Genomic DNA, 21451 nt, shown 5'->3' on the forward strand with positions numbered 1-21451 from the left:
ATAGGATTTACCAAAAGGCTCTAGGCTATAAATAGGGCTCCTGGCTTTATGGTATTTTTTTTTTTTACATTTCCATCTGTATTTATCCATATTTATTTTTTGTCAACTTTATCTGTATTTATCCATATTTATTATTATGAGTTTTGTGAAAAAAATAACGCTGAAACTGGTATATTTCGGCATTTATTTAACCAATAAATATGCAGTCATGCTTGAATGCCTGCCAGGTTTCAGTGATATGAACACCTGAAGAAGGTAAATCAATGCACTTATATAAAAATATGCACATTTCAGTATCAGCCTTGTGTCTATGTACTGCTGTTTAAGCCTCTTTACTAAAATTCCTTTCTTTTTTCACCCCCTTATCTATAAAACACAGTTATTGTCTTGGCAGTCATGGGAAAGTGTATTTAGAATCACTCAAAAGCCCCCAAATTCCGTTTTTATCCACATTTAAAAATAAATACAGACAAGAAAATACATTGATTTCTGTCTGTATTTATCTATAAAAATCAGTAAAAATGGAAAACAGGGAGCCTTAGCTATAAACAGTGTTTTTTCTACCTGAGTTTCCATGTAAAAAATCTGTGCAATCTGGAATTTGTAATCCTTATTTTAGTTCTTTTTTTTTAGTTCAATTAAAAATATCTGAAAAAAAAACACATGAAAACAATGATTTGTAAATCTAAGGCCAGAATTGAAAATGTTGTATCCCAATGACATGATGCTGTTTGATCTGTGTGATCTGTTTAAGATAAAACCAATTGCAGATGGCCCCTTATGCAAGGCAATTCAATTGATTATTATAAAAATTCGTATTCCAAATTAATTTGAAATTATTTGTAAGATTTGGATCTCCAGGTTGTTTCATATCTATACACTTATAAAAAGCTATTAAAAATGTAAATATGTCAAAATATATAATTTCATTTTTTGGTAATAGTACAAGATGGCAAGCTTTTTCAACGGAACAAACATTAAATGCTATAACAGATTTTGAACTCAATTTTTACATAATTCACAGTGTAGGCAAGTGGCTCTGTATATACTGTTCCCAAATAGGTACAGTGTGCACAGAGTCCACAGTCCCCAGAGGTTTGGCAGAGGCTAAAGTTAGATATAACCTTACTCTCTAAAGTGGTAGCTTGGTCGAGCAGTAAGGCAGTATCAGAGGACAGTGTAAAGCATTTGTTGTACACACTCAGTCAGCAAATGGTCTCACACACTCAAGAACTGAACTCTATGCCAATGGTTTGTGGATAAAAATATATAGTTGTTTTATTTTAGAACCAACAATAGGTATCAAAATATACTTTCTCAGAATGAGATACTTTAGTTAAATACTTTTCAATAGGCAATAGACTTTGGATGCAATAGATACAGTTGTTGCAATAGGCAACACAATTTCAAACACAATTATACATTGAGCTCAATGGGAATTCCTAGTAAAATGCAATAGATTACTTTTTGGATTACTTTTCTTACCACAAGACTGGATCCTAGATTCAGTCCTGGGACAGTTCCTGTAAACAGTTGAGTAAAAGCGTTTTGGTTACAGTAGTGATTTTTAAGCAATATTTTGGTATTTTAAAAGTTGACACAAACTTTTTCTCACACAATCACCAATGTTATCCTATGGGAGGAATTTCACTTAGCAGGGAAGGGGGGTTATGGTTACTTTTTCTAACTCAGTGTTGGATCCTGGATCCAGCACTGGGGCACCACCTGTAAACAGTTGGAAGAATGTGTTTTGGTTATACAGGCGATTTTTAACGAATATTTGTAAGTTTGCAAAATCGACACTTCGAAACTTTTTCAGCAAAAACCAGGCAATGTTATCCTATGGAAGGAAATTCAAGTTGCAGGTAAAGTATGTTCTTGTTACTTTTGTAATCCAGTGCTGGACTCCTAGGTTCAGCACTGGGACATCTATCTAAAACAGGTAAGTAATTACGTTTTCACAGTTGGTGCGATTGTTAAAGAATATTTGTAGTTTGCAAAAATCAACACTTAGAAGAAATTTCACGGAAAAACAGTCAATGGTTTCCTATGGAAGAAAATTGGGTTAGCGGTTAGTACGGTTGTAATTACTTTTCAGGGTCAGTGCTGGGCACCAAGATCCAGCACTGGGATCTCTCCTGATAGCAGGTGAGTATTTTCGTTTTCGTTACTCGGTTGATTTTAGGTGAATATTTTAAAGTTTAGAAACTTCACACTTAGAAGAATTTCAAAGTGAAACCAGTCAATGTTACCCTATGGAAGAAAAGAGAGTTATCCGCTTTTGGGTAAGTACTCGACTGGCAGAGTTAAGGTTCTGGGCATAGACTCAGGGGTCTCCCAGGGTCATGTCTACACAGTTGTTACACCCTCAGCGGCACTGGGGCAGCCGGGTGCAGAGTGAGTTAGGCCCAATGTTATCCTATGGGAGGCTGGGGGACCTTGGTTGGTGGCTGCTGGTTAGCAGGCCACGCGGCTGTGGGAGCTGGGCTCCTAGTCACTTGCTCAGGGAAAATGGTGAAGTAGAGTAGAGTAGAGTAGAGATTGCACTGCCAGGGGCACTCGGGCGGCTGGGTGCAGGGTGCTTTTGAGCCGTCGGGTGCTCATGGGCATAACCCTGTCCCAGAGATCCTAAGTTTGCATCACCAAGATGGCTAACTCTAAAAAGTCACCTCAATTTCAGGTAGCCCAGCTTAAGGGTGGTACTAGCCTGAAGGTGGGCATGCCTATCTTGACTAGCTAATTGTCCCGCCTGTCCAGGTGCCAAAGGGCTCTGGACAAATGGGGTCGGCTTCATCTCCTGTGAGAGAAGCCCGATATGCATACCAAAGGCGGTGGGCTCTTTGAAGCCCCCCTGCCTTGGAATGTTAATCTGCAAGTCAGCCTGTGGGAGAGGTTGTAAACAACCTCTGCCCAAGCAGGCTTTGTTTCTGACCTCCTGAGAACAAAAACCCTCACCCTTGGGGGTCAGAAACATCTCTGATGGCAGGCTGGCGAAAAACAGTCAGTCAGCACATCAGTAGCTGGTAAATTTTCAGGGGGCACCTCTAAGGTGCCCTCTGTGTGCATCTATAATAAATCCAACACTAGCATCAGTGTGGGTTTATTAATACGAGATGTTTGATACGAAACATCCCTATTTTCAGTGAAGCCATCATGTAGGTGATGAACTCGTTTTCACAAGAGTCTGACGCATTTACCTAAAAGGGCTTCCCTGCTCATTTGTACTGGCAGCAATAGCACTGACCATCACAGGGGCATACCTGCTCATGCAGTTATACCCTCACATGTAGTATAGTGCACCATGCATCAGGGCTGTAAGGCCTGCTGTAGGGGTGACTTACCTATACTGCATGTAGTGTCTGTAGGCATGACAAACAGAGATGTATGCCTTGTCGTGTTTTTACTATTGTCTGCACCAAGACACAACCTGCAGTGGCAGTCTGTGGGTGTTTGGTGAGGGATCCTTTTGGGTGGCACAATTCGTGCTGCAGCCCTTAAGGAAACTCATTAGCCTCTCCTTGCTCTCGGTACCAGAGGTACCACTCACTAGGGACTGACAGGGAGTGCTAAAGGTATTGCTAATTGGGGTACACTTGCACAGTTTTGGGAAAGAGATCTGACACTGGGGACCTAGTTAGTAGGAACCCAGTGCACTTCCCATCAAAATCACATCAAATGCCAGGCAAAATGTGGGGGTCACCATGTCAAAAATGGGCCCTTTCCTACAACCACTAAGCCTGAAGCTCACACTGTTGCATGAACAGTGTAACAAAGTGTGGCAGATGAATGAATTAACCAAAAACTCTGCTTACATGCCCCTTGCTTTCACTTCATCTGTTCCATAACATACCCATGACTGTGTTTCTACCCAGTTTACCTCCTGCAAGTGTCTCAAAGCACTGTGCCCCATCTTCAATTATCTTATGTAAGTGTTCCTCATTCTGTGGCCCAGATATCGCCTGTTCTCTGCATTTCCTTTTTGCTGCTGCTTGTTATATGCTGCTGTTTTTCCAGGTCTGAAATACTAAGCAAGCAGCACCCCCTTGCAAAGAAGCCCAAAACAAGCACAAGGCTTTCCATATGAAGTCCAAAATGAGTAACACTCTTAAAAAATTATCCATAGAATGACCATGAGCAGACAATTGAACTCATAAGTGAAGAAAACATTTATGAATGTATTAAACAGTGGTGGCTGGCATCTACTGGGTGGGGGGGGGGGGGTGGGGGGGGGCGGATAAACAAACTTAAAAAAGAAGAAAAGAAAAGCACCTACTGGATCCTGATGATGTCCTCCTCTCTCCGACTTCATCTGCTGGGACTGCAGTGCAGCCCCAGCAAACTCCCTCGACCAATCCAGGCCTGCTTATCTGCTGTTAACCAGCATGGGAGCAGTACCGTGATTGGGGGGAGCAGCCTCTCTCGGCGCTCCTGAAGGCGCTCGATGCCTGCACTTGCTTCCAAACTAGCTGTCTTAAGCCAGCTGGGTTGAGAGGTTTAAAGTGGGCATGTGTGGCTGGCCATCTCGAGACGGCCGGCCAAAGACACTTGCGTTCTGTAAACAAGTGCAAAGGCAGCCTTCTGACCACCACTCCTCCCTGCTCACTCAGCAGGCCCGCCCCGTCCTGACACTCTGTTCAGGACAGGACAATAAAAAATAAAATAATAATAATCAATTACCATTTTATTTTTTTATCTCGGAGGCTTTAGGGTGCACATGAGTGGGGCAGCGCTCCTCCATTCCAATGGAGGAGCCACCCCGGGTATTAAACATTTTCTCTTTTTTGTCAGACTTAACTGTAGACATATGAAGCCAAAAAACTCCCAGACTTCAGCACAAATTGTGTGCCATAGCTTGAAGCTCCTGAAATAGAAGCTGAATTTGTACATTAGTTATTTTAATTGTGTACCACATTTAGCTTAATTCATGCACTTACTCTTGTATGTACTGTTGTACAGTGGGACATACACGTACTTTCAAATCCTTCACACTCCCCTGCACCCCTTTACTAAGATCGCCACCCCTCCACCTTTCGTTGGAGTCCCAATTTTTGTTTTTGTTCATGTCTAGCTACATAAAGACCTTCATCACACTATGCATCCGGTCACCAGTCAAATACTACATAATCTGTGCTTTTTAGCCTGCGGCTGGATAAACACTGAAGTTTTAGATATTAAGACGGCCGCTGGCTGAATAGAAGAGGTTTGTGTAATTTTCCAGCTGATGGCTAAACAGCAGAGATTATTGGACTATTTTGCCGGCAGCTGGAAAAATAGCCACTTCCATTTACATTTATACTGTTGGAAATTACTTTAATACAGACTTAGCCAATATAACCACCAGAGCCTTTCAGAGAATGGATACTAAAATGAACAGCTGAATCACTTTTAATAGGAAGATAAGCTCAAGCAAAATCAATGTTTATGGTGCATAATGAAGTTATATATTGTATCACTCCAGTTATATGTACCTGCCACTCTAACAAGCAAGGATGGGTTGAGTCATGCAAATGTTTTAGGTAAGAAAAGTGTTCCTTTGATGTAGAAACGTGGTTATGTTGGTGGGTGAGTGGTATGGTGGAGGTAAAGTTCTGCAAAGAAGGGTGTAGAGGGGGATTAGAAAGCGCTGGGATGTGGTTTGAAAGGGTGCATGTGTGTCTTTCAGTATGAGAGATCCCCAAATGGAAAAGCACCTTTGGAGAAGAGGTATTTTTATGGTACACTGCATGGCTTTATAAATCTGAGTGCTTTGGATGGATTTTTCATTAATTTATGCATTTGGAATTTTAGTATAGCATAGACATACCCACACAGGGAGGGAGAGTGCTATTCATGCTTAATTATAAATGCAATACTGCTACACACATTTACAAGCAACTGACACCAAATAGTGCACATGTAGCTCAAAGATGATTAAAGAATCACAGTGCCTTAAATAAATTAAATGGAATAGGTATACTTCGGACATATGTGGCCGGCTATCTAGGATTACAGTTGTGGGGCGTTGTAGTCGTGCTTGATGAGAAGTGGTGTCTCCAAGTTGTCCAGTTGATTTTGTATGTTATTTTGTAACTCATTCTTTGATCCATTATTTAACAGCACCAAGAGGAGGTTAGGTCCTTTCTGTGCACTATTTAAATGGCCCTAAATGTCCACTTCTCACTCGGTTTAGCTGTCACTTGTCGATGCGCGATACAAATTGGGAAATGTTCTATGTAGTTAATTGATGCGTGTTTGTGGACTATGACAATTTAAAAAAAAAGGTTCTCTGAGCTCACCTTCAGGAAATCCAAATCTGAGGTTTTTGGAAGGAACTGAGTCTTCTACCATTATGGCATGTTTTAGCCTCAGGAGCAACCCTTGCCACACATGTGGAGAGCTGTAATAGCTTAAAAGACGCTACCGTTTTTTTGTGGTCACTTGTATGCCCTGTAAAATTAGTGTGTGGTCTATCTCTTTTTAAACTACTTATTTTGGACTTTCACATTGTGTGGACCACACCCAAGGCTGGGTAGCAGTTGCACAAGAATAACTTAACTGCTCCAGTAAAAGCATATGTTTGTCAACTATTAGTGTATTAAAGTAATATCAGGAATGAGAAGGATTGGTGGTAGTTCAAGGTTAGGAAATATGCTGTGGTTGGTGGAGGTTACTTATGGAAATAGGTATCTAAAAATGTTAAAGAGATGGTGCTGAGGAGGAGGATTCGGGTCTCAAGTGGGTGTTATAGATATGCTTATAGGTCATCTAATCTTTTAAAAGAGTTTAGATGTGATTTTGCAGCAAACAGGAAAAGCTGTGAAGATGTTCCAGGTAGTTTAGCAAAGCGTGTTAATTGAAGAAAGTGCTCTGAGCTTCCAGTGAAAATCTAGGTCTGAGGAACTCCATGAGTGAGGAGTGTCTGCAGCAAGGGCTTGATTTTCGTTGACATGAAAAAGGGTGGTCAGAGCTATTGTATTGAACACAAGTAGCCAATGTCAGGCAAATGTCAGTAATAACTTTGAGGGGACGCAATCTGGGCATCATATAAAGAAGACACATCACATCCCTACAGGAGAATGTGGAAAAGGAGATGGAAACAGATAAAGGTCTGTCCAGCCATTCATTATGATATGGAAGCAGGACATGGGCCTCCTCTGTTCATGCTCCACCCTTATCCTACAAATGCTATTAAAGGTGTAGTGTTTGTGCATCATTAACAAAGTATCTCTGTAAAGATGGTTTGAGGAAGCAGAGTGCCCACATGCCAAACAATGCGGGAATGATAAATTCTTGCTAGATAGAGACATGCGAGCAGAGATGGGGGCCTTCCATAAGCACCATGGGAGTTCTGCAAGTGCTATAAATGCTTGATTTACCTTTACCCTAGGAGTTGGGTGGGTCATAGGTCTGTTCATTTGATTTGCAGCCTTTCTCCCAACATTGGTGTAAAAGATTGACAAGCAGTATAAACGTTTATAGTAGGTAGTGTGGCTGCCTCAAATAGGTTGGTAGTTTTCATTTTATATAGGGGGTACATAAAATGAGGTCAAAATAGATTTTACATGTGCCTAATAAATAAACTAATCATGGTTACATTGTGGGTGTTCCTGCGTTCGCAAAAATAGATAAGACTTTTAAAGTGTCATCAGTTGTTGCTTAGGGAATGTTTAAAGATAGAAAAGCAGGGAATAGCCCAGACTGAGAGGCACAGACCATTTTATCGAAGAGGTCTTTGGAGGCCGAAGGACTAGAACCTCATGAAGACACAACGGGCTTTTGCACAGTGAGGAGATTGAGATCACAAAATTTGAGTACCGACGCGAACTAGAGGCCTTTTGGCCTGAAAAGAGTTTTTCCTAACTTGAGTCAAGATAAGCACATCCGAACCCAATGGCGGAAAAAAACAATCTGAGGATGGAGAGGATGCCCATGCGCACTGTAGTCCAGGGGAGGAGTCACCTATCCAAGGATACTTCGAAGACTCTTCCAGGACAACAACGTGCAAACATCCGGACCCAACACTAGGCGGCGATCTATGCACAGATATGAATGTCAGCAGCCCACATGCCTTGAACAGATGCATACTGGTAAGTAGCATATTCATTATATAGTGTATGTTCACTCCGAAGAGGTTCTTAAAACTGCTGATAGATAACAAATGTTTGTTGTTGGCCAACGCATTGATTCTAATATCTGAAAGAAACAGTTAGTTATAGATTCCTTACCTTAGAATTACCCCCAGGCGTCAGACTGGATCCGGAAAGTTTTTAGTCAGCAGTACTCCTGCGCGTCAGAAGGTGGTGTCGGTCGACTCTGCGTTTGTCGTTGGCATCGTGGTCGCTGGGATGACATCGCGGTAGTTACATAGATGCCACCCTCGCACGCTGACGTCAGTTCTTTATTTTTCCGCGTCAGCCAGCGCAGATCCAGGGAGAGCGGTACCTCCAGTCACTTTTTGACAGAGATTTTTGAGCGACTTTTGTCTACATCGTTTGAGTGGCTCCTGTAGCTGACCGATGTCGGTGACGGATCTGCACTGCATGTGCCTGTTTGGCATGTAGCGCAAACACGACCGCAAGTCGTGCTCCGACTTCCGGACCATGAATCCCAAGTCTTTACAGGAGCGGTCCCGAAAGCTTCTTGAGCACCAGCTGTCGGCTCCGTGCCGTTCAAGGTCCCGGTCACAAGGGACGTCGAGGGACCGGTCACGGAGTCACCATTAGCACTCTTCTTCCAAGTCTTAGCACTCTGGGTCAGGTAAGTCAAAGCACAAGAAGAAGTCGAAGAAGCATCGTCGCTGTTCGCCTTCTCCCCGTCTGTCGACCGACGCGACATGGGATGCTGGTGGTGTCCCTCCCGTGGCTCTAGTTTTCCCTCCCTTCCTGGGACCCAGAACGATCCCTGCCCAGCTTTGCCAATTTTACGAAGCGATGCATGCCATCTTTGGGCAGCCCGACTCCGCCGGCGTGCCTTCGGGCCCCGTGGACACAGCTGGGGGCCCTGGGCCTTCTACGCCAGCGGCTCCGGCTCCGCAGGGTACCCTTGGATCCAGGCCTGGATCCGGATCGGCACCGGTCGACCTCATTACACCTCCCCCAGCGACGAATCCAACGGCACCACGTCCACAGCTGATGCCGGTTGTGTCCCCAGCTGGCGTCGACCCCGGCCTCCATCCCGATGTAGACACAGAGCCGGACTGGCATCGACGGGTACTTTTGTACCCTTGTTCTACCCTGGATCCTTTAATCCAGATTTCAGCCAGAAGAGGGTGAGGAGGACTGGGAGGGATCTGGAGGAACCGGACTGGAGTGAGGAACTGGGGGAAGCCAGTGGTCTGGATACCTCACCAGACCGTGGCTAGGGAGGAGGGAGCATCTTATGCCATGGTGTTGTGTAGGGCGGCCAAGGCTGTCAGCCTCGAGCTACCTACGGTGGCAGTCAAGACTAACCTCCTGACAGAGGTGCTTCAACTGGCTGCGAGCTCTTCGGAGCCCCTGCTGCCATTTAATGAAGCCCTGACAGACATTTTTATGTGCACTTGGTCCAGGCTCAACATAGGGGCTCCTGTGGATAGGATGATTTCCCAACACTACCGCATGGCCCCTGGCGACCCCACTTTCCTCTCCCAATACCCCACCCCTGAGACCTTGGTGGTCCAAGCCTCCACCTCCAAGGGCGCATTCCCTAACACCCCACCCAGGAATCCAAAAAGCTGGACCATCTTGGGAAGAAGATGTTTTATTCCTGTAGCTTGGGACTGCAGTCGGTAAACACTGCATGCCTGTTGGGCCGTTACACCCACTACGTGTGGGATACAGTGGTGCAAGTGCTGCCTCAGTGCCTGGAGGAGGCCCGGGGTGTACTCTCCTGTGCAGTTGCCGAAGGGAGAGACGCAGCGAAGTTTACCATCTGCTGTGGGCTGGATACCGCTGACTCACTAGGCAGGACGATTTCCACGTCGGAAGCCCTTCGACGCTACACCTAGCTGAGGTCAACTGGCTTTTCAGGGAATGTCCAAACAACCCTTACGGACATGCCCTTTGATGGCTGTCGCCTGTTTGGCGACAAAGCAGACAACGCGCTAGAGGGCTTCTAGGACTCACAGGCTACGGCCAAGTCCTTGGGCCTCTCCACCACTCGCCCTGCACAGTCTGCTTTTCGCGGATACGGAATGGGAGCCCAACACGTTCTACCCAGGGCCACAGGCCAGCGCAAGCTGTTCAGCCCCTGCGCTGCCGGGGACGTGGGAATCACCGTCATGGTTCTTGGGGTCAGCGAGTGGGCTAGTCCGCCACCGCCCCCTCTGCAGCAGCCTCCAAACCCTCCTAGTCCAACCTTTGAGGGCCACCAATCCCCAGTGGGCGGCAGGATTCACCATCACCTCCCCCACTGGCGCACCATCACATCGGACAGGTGGGTTTTGCAGATAGTCTGAAGGGGCTACTCCCTCCCCTTCGAGACTACCCCCCAACCATGGCACTTCAGCACCATCACATGTCACAGAATCATCTGGCCCTCTCCACAGGAAGTTACGGCTCTTTTGGCTAAGGGAGCCATCGAGCGAGTACCTGCCGCAGAAGTAGGTCGTGGTTGCTATTTCCACTACTTTCTGGTGCTCAAGAAGGACAAAGTCCTGCATCCTATCTTGGATCTCAGGAAAGTCAACTGCTTCCTCCGGAAGTAGAAGTTCAAAATGTTGACGCTAGCTCAGGTCATGTCTGCCCTCGACCCTGGAAACTGGATTGTAGCGTTGAACTTGCAGGACGCTTCTTTCACATCCCCGTCCTGCCGGGCCACCGGCGTTACCTGCGGTTCACGGTAGGCCACGAGCACTTTCAGTTTACCGTGCTCCCCTTTGGCCTTACCAGCGCCCCACGGGTGTTCATGAAAGTGATGGCGGTGGTCGCAGCTCATCTGTGCAGATCAGGGGTTCCAGTCTTCCCCTATCTCGACGACTGGCTGTTGAAGGCGGCCTTGCCCCAGGCTGTCATCTCCCACCTCCAGACTATGGACGACATCCTGCATTTGCTGGGGTTCTTCATCAACGCGCCGAAGTCGCACCTGACTCCCTCTCAGAAGCTCCTCTTCATCGGAGCGGTTCTGGACACTACGCAGTTTTGGGTCTATCCCCCGGAACAGCGAGTCTGGGATATTCGGGCTATGATTCCGATCTTTCAGCCTTTATCCCAGGTTTCGGTCAGGATGACCCTCAGGCTACTGGGCCTGATGGCCTCCTGCATCCTGCTGGTGGCCCATGACAGATGTCATGTGCGGGCTCTGCAGTGGGACCTAAAGTTCCAGTGGGTTCAACATCAGGGGAACCTGTCCGATTGCGTCCAGATCACGGAGGGCACTGCACACCAATTGCAGTGGTGGCTAACGAACCAGGCTTGGGTCGAAGGTAGATCCCTCTCCCTTCCCCAACCAGAATTCACAGTGGTGACCGATGCATCACTTCTGGAATGGGGGGGCACATGGGGGAGGTGGAGATCAGAGGCCTCTGGTCTCCGGCAGAGTCCGGGCTCCACATCAACCTTCTGGAGCTTCGGGCGATTCATCTTGCACTCCAAGCATTCCTTCCCTCAGTCCGGGGAAGAGTAGTGCAAGTGTTCACGGACAACACCACCGCCATGTGGTACTGCAACAAACAAGGCGGGGTGGGGTCATGGACCCTATATCAAGGCCCTCCGCCTCTGGACATGGCTGGAACATCATGGCATAACCATAGTGGTTCAACACCTGGCAGGTTCACTGAACGCCAGGGCAGACTAACTTAGCCGCAGATGCATGATGAATCACGAATGGCATCTTCACAGTAGGGAGAGCCTTGGTTAGATCTATTTGCCACCCAAGAGAACGCGCAATGTCAGCAATTCTGCGCGTTGGAATTTCCAAGGCGGCCCTCGGTAGGCGACGCTTTTCGTCGTGACTGAAGTTGCAGTCTACTATACGCCTTTCCTCCTATACCACTTCTGCCCAGAGTGCTGAAGAAGATCAAGCACGACCGGGCCCAAGTAATTCTTGTGGCTCCGGATTGGGCACGAAGAGTCTGGTATACCGAGCTGCTAGACATGGCCATCGATCCTCCGATCCGACTGCCTCTTCGGGAGGATCTTCTGTCGCAGCAGCAGGGGATTGCCCTCCACCCACCCAACCCTGTCCAGCCTCCACCTTCTTGCGTGGAGATTGAGCAGCGTCAGTTGACATCGTTTGACCTGCCTCCTGAAGTCTGTGATGTTATCTTGGCAGCCAGGCGTTCCTCCACTAAGACGGTATACACCTGCAGATGGAACAAATTTGTAGCATGGTGCACAGCAAAGGCTGTGGATCCCCTTTCCGCCCCTCTTTCTGAGGTTCTCTTGTTCCTCCTTTCTTTGGCCCAGCAGGGCTCTGCTCCAGGCACTCTAAAGGGCTACCTCTCAGCCATTTCAGCCGTTCTTAGGCTTCCTGATCAGCCTTCTCTTTTCAAGTCCCCTGTTGTAAATCGCTTCCTTAAAAGCATTACTCATCTTTTTCCTCCTGTTCCCTTCGTAATGCCCCAGTGGGACTTGAACTTGGTTCTTACATATCTTATGTGCACTCCCTTTGAGCCACTACATAACTGTCTTCTCTGGCTTCTAACTTTAAAAACTGCCTTTCTGGTGGCCATCACCTCTGCGCACAGGTGAGTGAGCTCCAAGCACTTTCTTCTAAGCCTCCTTTTCTGACTGTTCATCCGGACAAGGTTGTCCTTCGAACTCGTCCTTCCTTCCTTCCCAAAGTGGTTACTCCTTTCCATATTGGACAGACAATCACTTTGCCTACCTTTTTTCCACCTCCGCATCCTTCCAAAGAAGAAGAGGCTCCACCGTCTGGATCCAAAGCATTCGCTTTCCTTTTCCTTGCATCTCACAAAACAATTCCGGGTGGATGACCAGCTCTTTGTTGGCTACGTGGGCGACAAAAAAAAGGTTGGGCCGTGCACAAACGGACCATTTCTAGATGGGTCGTTTTGTGCATTAAAGCTTGTTATTCCTTGGCAAAGAAGGAGCCTCCAGTGGGGCTGCGCGCCCATTCCACTAGGGCGACGGCAGCCACCACTGCTTTGTGACGTGGAGTCCCCCTTAATGACGTCAGGCAGCTACGTGGGCATTGCTGCACACGTTCACTAGACACTACTGCCTGGACAGCCACGTCCGGAGAGACAGCTTCTTTGGCTGTTCTGTTCTCCAGGACTCTCTGGTGTGAACTTAGTTTGCAGACCCACCTCCGGGGTTGGTATTGCTGGGGTATCTATTCTAAGCTAAGGAATCTATAACTAAATATTTCTTTCAGGTGAACAAGTTACTTACCTTCGGTAACGATATATCTGTAAGAAACATAGGTTAGTTATAGATTCCTTACCGCCCCACCCATCCTCCCTGTTCTGCGAACTGACTTCTAGGGTTCAGGACTTCCTTTCAGGGCCTTAGTTTTGTGCACCAGTGGTCAGTGTCTTGCATGGCTCTGCGCTTCTGGCGTGGAAAGTCGTGTACAGAACTGACAGCGCGCGAGGGCGGCATTTATGTAGCTACTGCGACTTCATCCCTGCGACCACAACGCCAACGAAGAATGTGGAGATGACCGACGCACCTTCCAACGCACAGGGGTACTGCTGATGAAAATCTTTTTGGATCCAGTCTGACGCCTGGGGGGTAATTCTAAGGTAAGGAATCTTTAACCAACCTACGTTTCTTACAGATAAATCGTCACCAAAGGTAAGTAACTTGTTCGTTACCAAGCTTGGAATTATAAAGGGCTGGGTAGACCTGCCTGGATTCAAACCATTGACTAGGGGATCAAATGCCTATCCCTGGAGTGGAACCACTAGTCCACTGAGTCATGAGACCCGTAATATTGGTGTAAAGGCGATATGAAAAGCAAAGTGAGAAGATGTCATCAAGGGAAATAATGTAACAATGACAGTAGAATAGAGACAGGCCCAGTACATAACCATAGGGAAGACCAACTAGGAGTGAAATTGGTGGTGAGCGGGAGGAGCACCAGGAGTCAGAAATATGATGAAAGTTGTAGAAGGTACTTTATTCCAGAACCGTGCTCTCCATGCCTATGGAGGCAAGCACACTAAGCACAGTTTTGGTGCTTGACAAGTGTTAAAGGCTACAGACACACCAGAGAAGATGAGTACACAGCCATAGTGCTTGTGGTTCGTGGAGTTTAAAAACTTGGCTGCCGGTTTGCAGGATGTTTCCATATACTGAAGATGGCAAACATCTGATTTAATAATTTTTTTATCAGGTGGATAGACAAAGTTGATAATTATGTTGAAAACAAATATCTTCTGAATGTTTGGATAGTATGGGAGTTGGGATACGAAGAAATAGTTGGCCGGAGACAAACATTTACTTTGTGTTTTTGTTTAGTTCTTTTAGTAGAGGTAGAACATGTCCTGGTTTTAATCAGTCAGTCTGGATATAGGCAGACACGTTACTTGGCAGTCAGTAAAGGGTGTTGCTGTGGTATGAGGGTTTGATGTGAGTGGATCCATAACCATCTTTGAAACCTGCCAAGGAATTAGTTGCAGTATATGGCACTGTTTATGGCAAAGCTACACTGAATACATTGTATAGAATACACTGAGTTGTGTGTCTTAGGACAAATGTGGCAGGAGTACTCAAGCCTTAGACATAGTGATTGTATGTCTGCTACATCTAATTATATTTCCACTTCATGCTTCATCTTCATTACCTTTGGCAAGGATCCTTCAAGCTGTTCACTGGCAGACAGAAATATTGTTTATGTGAGATAAATAACAAATGTAATCTATTTCCGACAACCTGCATCAGGTAATTTAACCTTTTTCCAGAATTTGCAAAGATCTAGTGTTAATCATGAGTAAAATATGAAAAATATATTAACTCTTTAATACTTCTCTGTCTTTCCTAGTGGGTGTGATGGAGAAGAGGTGCTCAGCAGCACTTTGGAATATACAGATGTGACCACTCCATTGACCACGGGCTACAACACCAGGGCAAACAGTGAGGAGCAGATAGTGGACGCACAGTCCCTGCGGAGCTCTGAGGGCATCATGGGACAACCGATGCACCGGACACGGACTGCCAGCGAGCTGCTTTTGAACAGGTATTTCAGGCAGAAAAGGTCATCTGAAACGAGGACTAAGTCCACCCTGCCCTAACACATTTTATGGAAAGAAATTGTGGGTCAGAGTAGCAGACTGCACTTTTCAGTAAGTTTGCACTTTTGAGTAAGTTTACTACTACTCATTGTTCACAAACTTCACTTTTGTAGTAACTTACACTTTTGTAGTTACTTACATTTTTATTGTAAGTCCAGCACTACACATGGCTAACCGCTGGTACTACAAGACCCTCTCATAGAACATAATAGAGGTAGTGAATTAAAAATAAAACCCCATAGGAAATTGTTAAATTAAATTATTTAAAATAGGTGAAAATATAAATAAATGTAAATGAATGTTTCAAAAATATGTGCAAATACTACATATTTATTATGTATAAATATTTGTTAACATTAATCTCTCTACTAACATTCGTCTAGCTATTACTATTATCCACAGATAGCCTGCTTGGTCTTCTTCAATCCAGTTCCCATGATCTACACTGCACCCATCTTCCATTTGCCATCTGTACAACTCCATTACCTCTGCTGTTTATATATAAATCTGACTTCATATTTCTGAACCTCTCAGTTGCATTTGATACTGTTGATCACCCCCACTTTACTAGCTATTCTTTCTAACCTTGGTATCACAGAGTCTGTACTGGATTGATTGTCATCCTATCACTCTGGTGTTTCCTTCCTGGTGTCATTGTGCTCCTTGCTCTTTTCCCCCTCACTTCGGTCACTGATGTCCCACAAGACTCAGTCCTGGACCTTCTCCACTTATCCATCTACATTGCATCCCTTTGGTGAAATCACTTCTTTCAGCTTCCCCATATTGTCGCGACGCTAGAAATACTCTGATCTTCATCTCCCTACTTTCAATCCTCCCCTTCAGACCGTCATTCAAAACCGGATGACTATCGGATTACGTAAACTGAGCTCATCCAAAACTGAAATTATCTACTTTCCAACTGCTTCTTAACCTGCCTCCCTTCATGTCCCAATATACACCACTCCAAATACTCCAACTCACCGCAGCCAGCCATCTAAAACAGCGCTCCAAATCATCTGTGAACATGGAAACTTCCAACACCAACTTTGCCACAGCCTCTAGGGTCCAACTTTTTAACATACATGAAATGGCTCCCACTCTTCTTTCACACAGCCCAAACACTTGTATTCTCACTTGTCTTGAACTAACTGCACAACAGCAACAACCTCCTGGGAAGTCTGTCTCAATACTTCACCCCCCCCCCCCCCCACTTTGTCAAAAGGACCCTTTTTTGATCTTCCGAGAAATACTCCTATCTTTGAATACCAACATCAAGCCAACTGGCTGTCAGCTAGGAACAGAGCAGTCCATTTGCTGTTTATCATATTATTCAAGCCATAAATACCTCCTCCCTGACAGGATGCATCCCAACATACAATTTAAGATCATCCAATTACAATTCTACTAGTACAACCCAAACCACCATGCACACCGTCTAGAAATTATTAATTCTGTCTGTTCAGACCATTTTATGGAACTCACTTCCAGCCGTTATTAACTTTTTCTATGTTCCTGCGGTCTTCAAGACAAATCATTAAAACACATCACCCTGAAAGAATCTTTTCAGTCAAGCCACACCCCCCAATAAATCTGCCCCAGTAAATGTGTATACAATAAGAAATAAATGATGTATTGTTACATCATTCAATCAGGGAATAGTGAAGCGCTCTACTCACCTGTGAGGGTCTCAAGGCACTCGGGGGAAAGAAGGGTGGGGGGGTTGCAGCTCCGGGTCAGGCAAAGAGCCAGGTCTTGAGGCTCTTCTTGAAGGTGTACAGAGTGGGGCATGTCTGATCTAGATAGGGAGCTCGTTCCAGGTCTTTGCTGCAATGTAGGAGAAGCCTCTTTCACCTGTTCTTGCTCTGCGAATGCGTGGGGTTTCAGCGAGGGCGAGGTCGGCGGATCGAAGGTTTCTCTTGGGTACGTGGAAGGAGATTCTTTCGTTGAGATATTGGGGTCCGGTGTTGTGGAGGCATTTGTAGGCAAGGGTGAGTATCTTGAAGGTTACTCACTTCTCAATGGGGAGCCAGTGGAGGTGTCGCAGGTGTTGGGTGATGTGTTCATGTCCAGGGATGCAGAGGATGAGTCTGGCTGCGGTGTTCTGTATGCTCTGGGGCTTGCGGAGCTGGGATTTGTTGATTCCGGCGTAGAGTGTGTTTCCATAGTCTAGTCTGCATGTTATGAGTGCGTGGGTGACGGTCTTTCTGGATCCGGGGGAGATCCATTTGAAGGTCTTTCGAAGGATGCGTAGGGTGTTGAAACCGGTGGAGGTGACGGCGTTGATCTGTCGGTTCATAGTGAGGGAGGAGTCGAGTATGATAGAGAGGTTCAGGGCGTGGTCAGTGGGGGTGGGGGTGGGGGGATGCCGAGGGCTGTAGGCCACCAGGTGTTGGCCCATGCAAGGGTAGGGTCTGAGGACTTCTGTCTTCTCAGAGTTGAGCTTCAGGCAGCTGCTGCTCATCCAGTATGCATCATTGTTAAATATCCACAAACCATTGATCCCCAAATCCTACCTGCTTGTGAACCCAGTTGCTTATGCACCATCTAACTGCTGCTACAGACCGCATTTAGCATTAAAATACTGCTTTTTCTTGTAATAAGTAAATAAATAGCAAATGCACAGAATGCAAGTCTAATGTGATGCATTTTCAAATCCCATTGAAATTGATCAGTCTTATATTATCTAGATTGTGTACAGCAATCCAGAAAACGTAAGCAAAGCAAGACACTCGACAGCACCATCCAAATATCCAGCTACAGAATCAATCATCCTATGACGTGGCATTAAGTGCTCAAAAATTAACATGTCCTGTAATAGTATAACCTTTTTGTTGTACCCTTGAATGAATGACTTTCCATTTCTAGAATACAAAAGAGATGATAAATAATACTCTACAAGACAACACCTCTTCAATAAGGGTACAAAATCCTTCAGTACTGTATGAGCCTCGATGAATCAAATCTTAACAATAAATCTCACAATTACTTGTAAATCTGTGATTTTGTAATATTTTTAAGAGATAATCAGCTGTGTTACCGTTTCTCACTGCTGCTCTTCTAAAAAGAGATCTTAGCAGTTTTTTCTCAACTTCGAGTTCCATGGACACAGTAGAAGGAAATATTACTAAATCCAGGAACTCCTACATTACATGAACACGTTCAGTCAGTTCTGCCCTACCACCTTATCTGTTTGTCCTTATCGTTTGCCTTCGACTATTTTACTAGCAGGACATTCACCATGAGCTATTCCATATTCTTCTTTGTGCACTAACTCCAACATACCTCTTTAAATGCAGCTTTTCAGTTGTCACTTGACTATTTTGGAATAAGTCCATGCACATGTACCGTGGATAAAGGCTTAACTGCATTGTTACTAAAGGACAGTATTCAAATATTGCCCTTGCATCTTGAAACAGAAACTTGGTTAGTTTAGGAGCTATCTGTTTACCAAGAAGGGGAAGGTGGGGGAAGCAAATAACTAGGGTACACCCCCTGTTGAATCGCATACCACTTACCCAAATCACTAGGTAATGTTGCCCATTGTACATCTCTGTAATATTGGTAGGAGTATTTTTCACTTCTGCCTTTATCACCCAGCTGGGCTGACCACACCACATCTAGTCATCATAGGGATATTACATTTGTAACTTGCCTCTGCCCTCAAGCAGCTACTCATGGAGCTGGAAATGCACAATGGTCCCCAGTCCACGCACAGATGGCTATAAAACGCGCCCTGCCGATAAATAGTAACTCAGGACATGTAGAGAGTAAAGAGCAGATAAACGATCAGTATCAGCCTCTGTTTTCCAATTTGTGATCTGGACTCCTGTTCCCCGTTTAGCCATGATAAAATGCGATGACACCTTGGCATACAAATGTGTGTTCCAAACCTCCAAGGACACTGGATGTTCTTTTCTCAGCCATGGCTCACCTTGGCTTTGTTTGGAGACCTGGCATCTTTTGGGCATGTTAACCAAGTTCCTCTCTTTACTTCCACCCCAAAGAGATTTATGTAGAGAAGGGGATTCCAGATGGAAGAACGGTTGAACAAGGACAGACCTATATGGAGAAATACACGTACCACTGCCATTCACACACTAAAGTCCCGTCTTCTTTCGCTAATTCTGAAGGGAGTGGGTGGTTGAAATGATCAAGCTGAAATATAATACATAGGGAATGCAAATTTGTTTACTGATCTTTTAATCGGCATCACTTATACGTCCAAAACACCAAGTGACCATTTGAACTGAAAGGACACTATTTTCATGGTTATATATCTCACCCAGCTATTTTGGCAGTTTCATTATTGGTGTCAAACATGGAATATTAAACCACCTTTAGCCAAGGGTTAGCTACAAACTTTATGGAATGCTAAGTTTCTCATAAAATGGTTGAATATAAAATGTAAAGACGTTCTTCCTTCATGATCTAGGGAAAATGATCATGTTTTGGCAATGGCCAGTGGAAGATGCTACTGAATATAAAGCATATCATAGTGTTTATCACCTATAATATGAGATAGACATATTTAATGAGCCTGTTATCTGTGTTTTATATTTGTCACTTTCTTAGGCAGTTCCCTTTTGAGGAGCTAAAGGATTCGGAGCAGTTCTACACATCTCAGAACCGATTCCTGAAGCTCTTGCTGGCCATTTACAGCTTCATCGCTGCCCACTCGGAGCTTCTCTGTTACTTCATCATTATTCTCAACAACATGGTGACGGCATCCGTCATCTCCCTCTTCTTGCCCATCCTCATCTTCCTCTGGGCAATGCTATCCATTCCACGGCCCAGCAAGAAATTCTGGATGACTGCTATTGTGTACACTGAGGTAGGATTCTGAAGAACACGAATGCGTGGTGTGCTTATTGGTTTCCAAAACAAGTGAATTTGTTTGTGACACATACAGGTTATAAAAACACTGGACAATCCCTGTGGGTGGATCCAAGTCATGTAAAGTGAGCACGTAACGTTGCTCATACTGCAAAAAATGCACAAATCCCCTATTTGTGAAGAATTTTAATACAGTATGAGCTCTCAATGTAACCAGAATATATGTACAGACTAACCCCTGGAGGATATCCTGGTGCTGACTGCACTTTCGACTTGTGCAAATAAATTTGTCTCTAGGGTCTTGAATGGGATTGACTAATGGCATAATGCCTCATTCAGTGGTACATGGATTTCAAAATCCAAAAGATGTCCTTCAGCAGGCATTGCCAGTCTCCTTTTGATAGACTTTTTTGTAGAAGTTTTATTTAATGCCTTTAAAAAGGGGTGAAACTAAGTATTGTGCAGGTACACCCCTGTGTGTGTGAAGATTTACTACTGCAAATGGCTTTGTATATGCACTACCTTCAAAATGTGCAGATATGCCACTTTGCACTTACACAAATATAAATTTGCATTGATGCAAGGGGAAGCTTTTAGAGGCCTCACAGGGTGCATGAACCATAATGGAAAAGTTGGTGGTGAGAAGGAGTGAGATAGGGTTGTTGTGGAATAGGTAATGAGTGGATGGGATATTTCCGTTTTCGTTTACTTCCTGTGACATCTCCACTGGTAGATAATGTGCTGTTTTTCTCTGTACAAGAGGATGAATGTCAATAGTCAACTAGTGAATCTGTATTAAATTCCTAAAATAAGATCCGTCCCATGTCTTTGTTTTTATAATTATAGTATATGAAACATTTACAGTATTTCCCATTTTGTTTTCAAAGTATGCCTGAGTAGAAAAAAGTGTCAGTGGAAATCCACCAGCTCTGTGTTCTTTCACATCATATTAAGCATTTTTTTTTTCTTCCGAGTTTTATATAGCGCGTACTTGACCCGAAGGTATCGGGTATCTGAGCATTTTACATAGCACCAGTTGCGTTACATGAGGACACATTCATTTTTGTTAGGCACGGGGATATTAAGTGATTTGCCCAGAATCACAGGATGTTCAGCGTCATTGCCGAGACTCAAACCCAGTTCCCCAGGTTCGAGGTCGACCGCCCTAGCCGTTAGGCCAACTCCCCTCCAAGTAATGCTTGTGGGGCTCCTTTAGACCATATTGCTGGACCTGTCGGCTGCCTTCGACACAGCTGATCATCCTATTTTCATACACACTAATACAAATGAGGGAATGCCCTCCTGAGATAATGCTGGCACAACATGTGCATCAGCACCAACTCTTTTACATAAGTGCCTGCACAACCATATGTGTCCCATTCTATAATACCAAAGTGCCCTGAGGATGCACAAAGAGGGGGCACATGTCCATTGCGCTTGCATGGCATTTTGTGTAACACGACT

The 21451-nt window shown here is 45.0% G+C and overlaps 1 protein-coding gene across 4 annotated transcripts in view; it reads left to right on the forward strand.

Moving 5' to 3' along the window:
* The window catches only part of PIEZO1 (piezo type mechanosensitive ion channel component 1 (Er blood group)), an 854808-nt gene that overhangs the window by 693373 nt on the left and 139984 nt on the right, over nucleotides 1–21451 (forward strand). For all 4 annotated transcript variants that reach the window (XM_085638610.1, XM_085638612.1, XM_085638613.1 and 1 more), the window contains 2 exons: nucleotides 14905–15099; nucleotides 19727–19985. In XM_085638610.1, the coding sequence (XP_085494736.1) occupies nucleotides 14905–15099; nucleotides 19727–19985 (454 nt within the window). The remainder of the gene's footprint in view (nucleotides 1–14904; nucleotides 15100–19726; nucleotides 19986–21451) is intronic.

Source organism: Triturus cristatus, chromosome 12 (genome assembly GCF_964204655.1).
Source record: "Triturus cristatus chromosome 12, aTriCri1.1, whole genome shotgun sequence".
Taxonomy (NCBI): domain Eukaryota; kingdom Metazoa; phylum Chordata; class Amphibia; order Caudata; family Salamandridae; genus Triturus; species Triturus cristatus.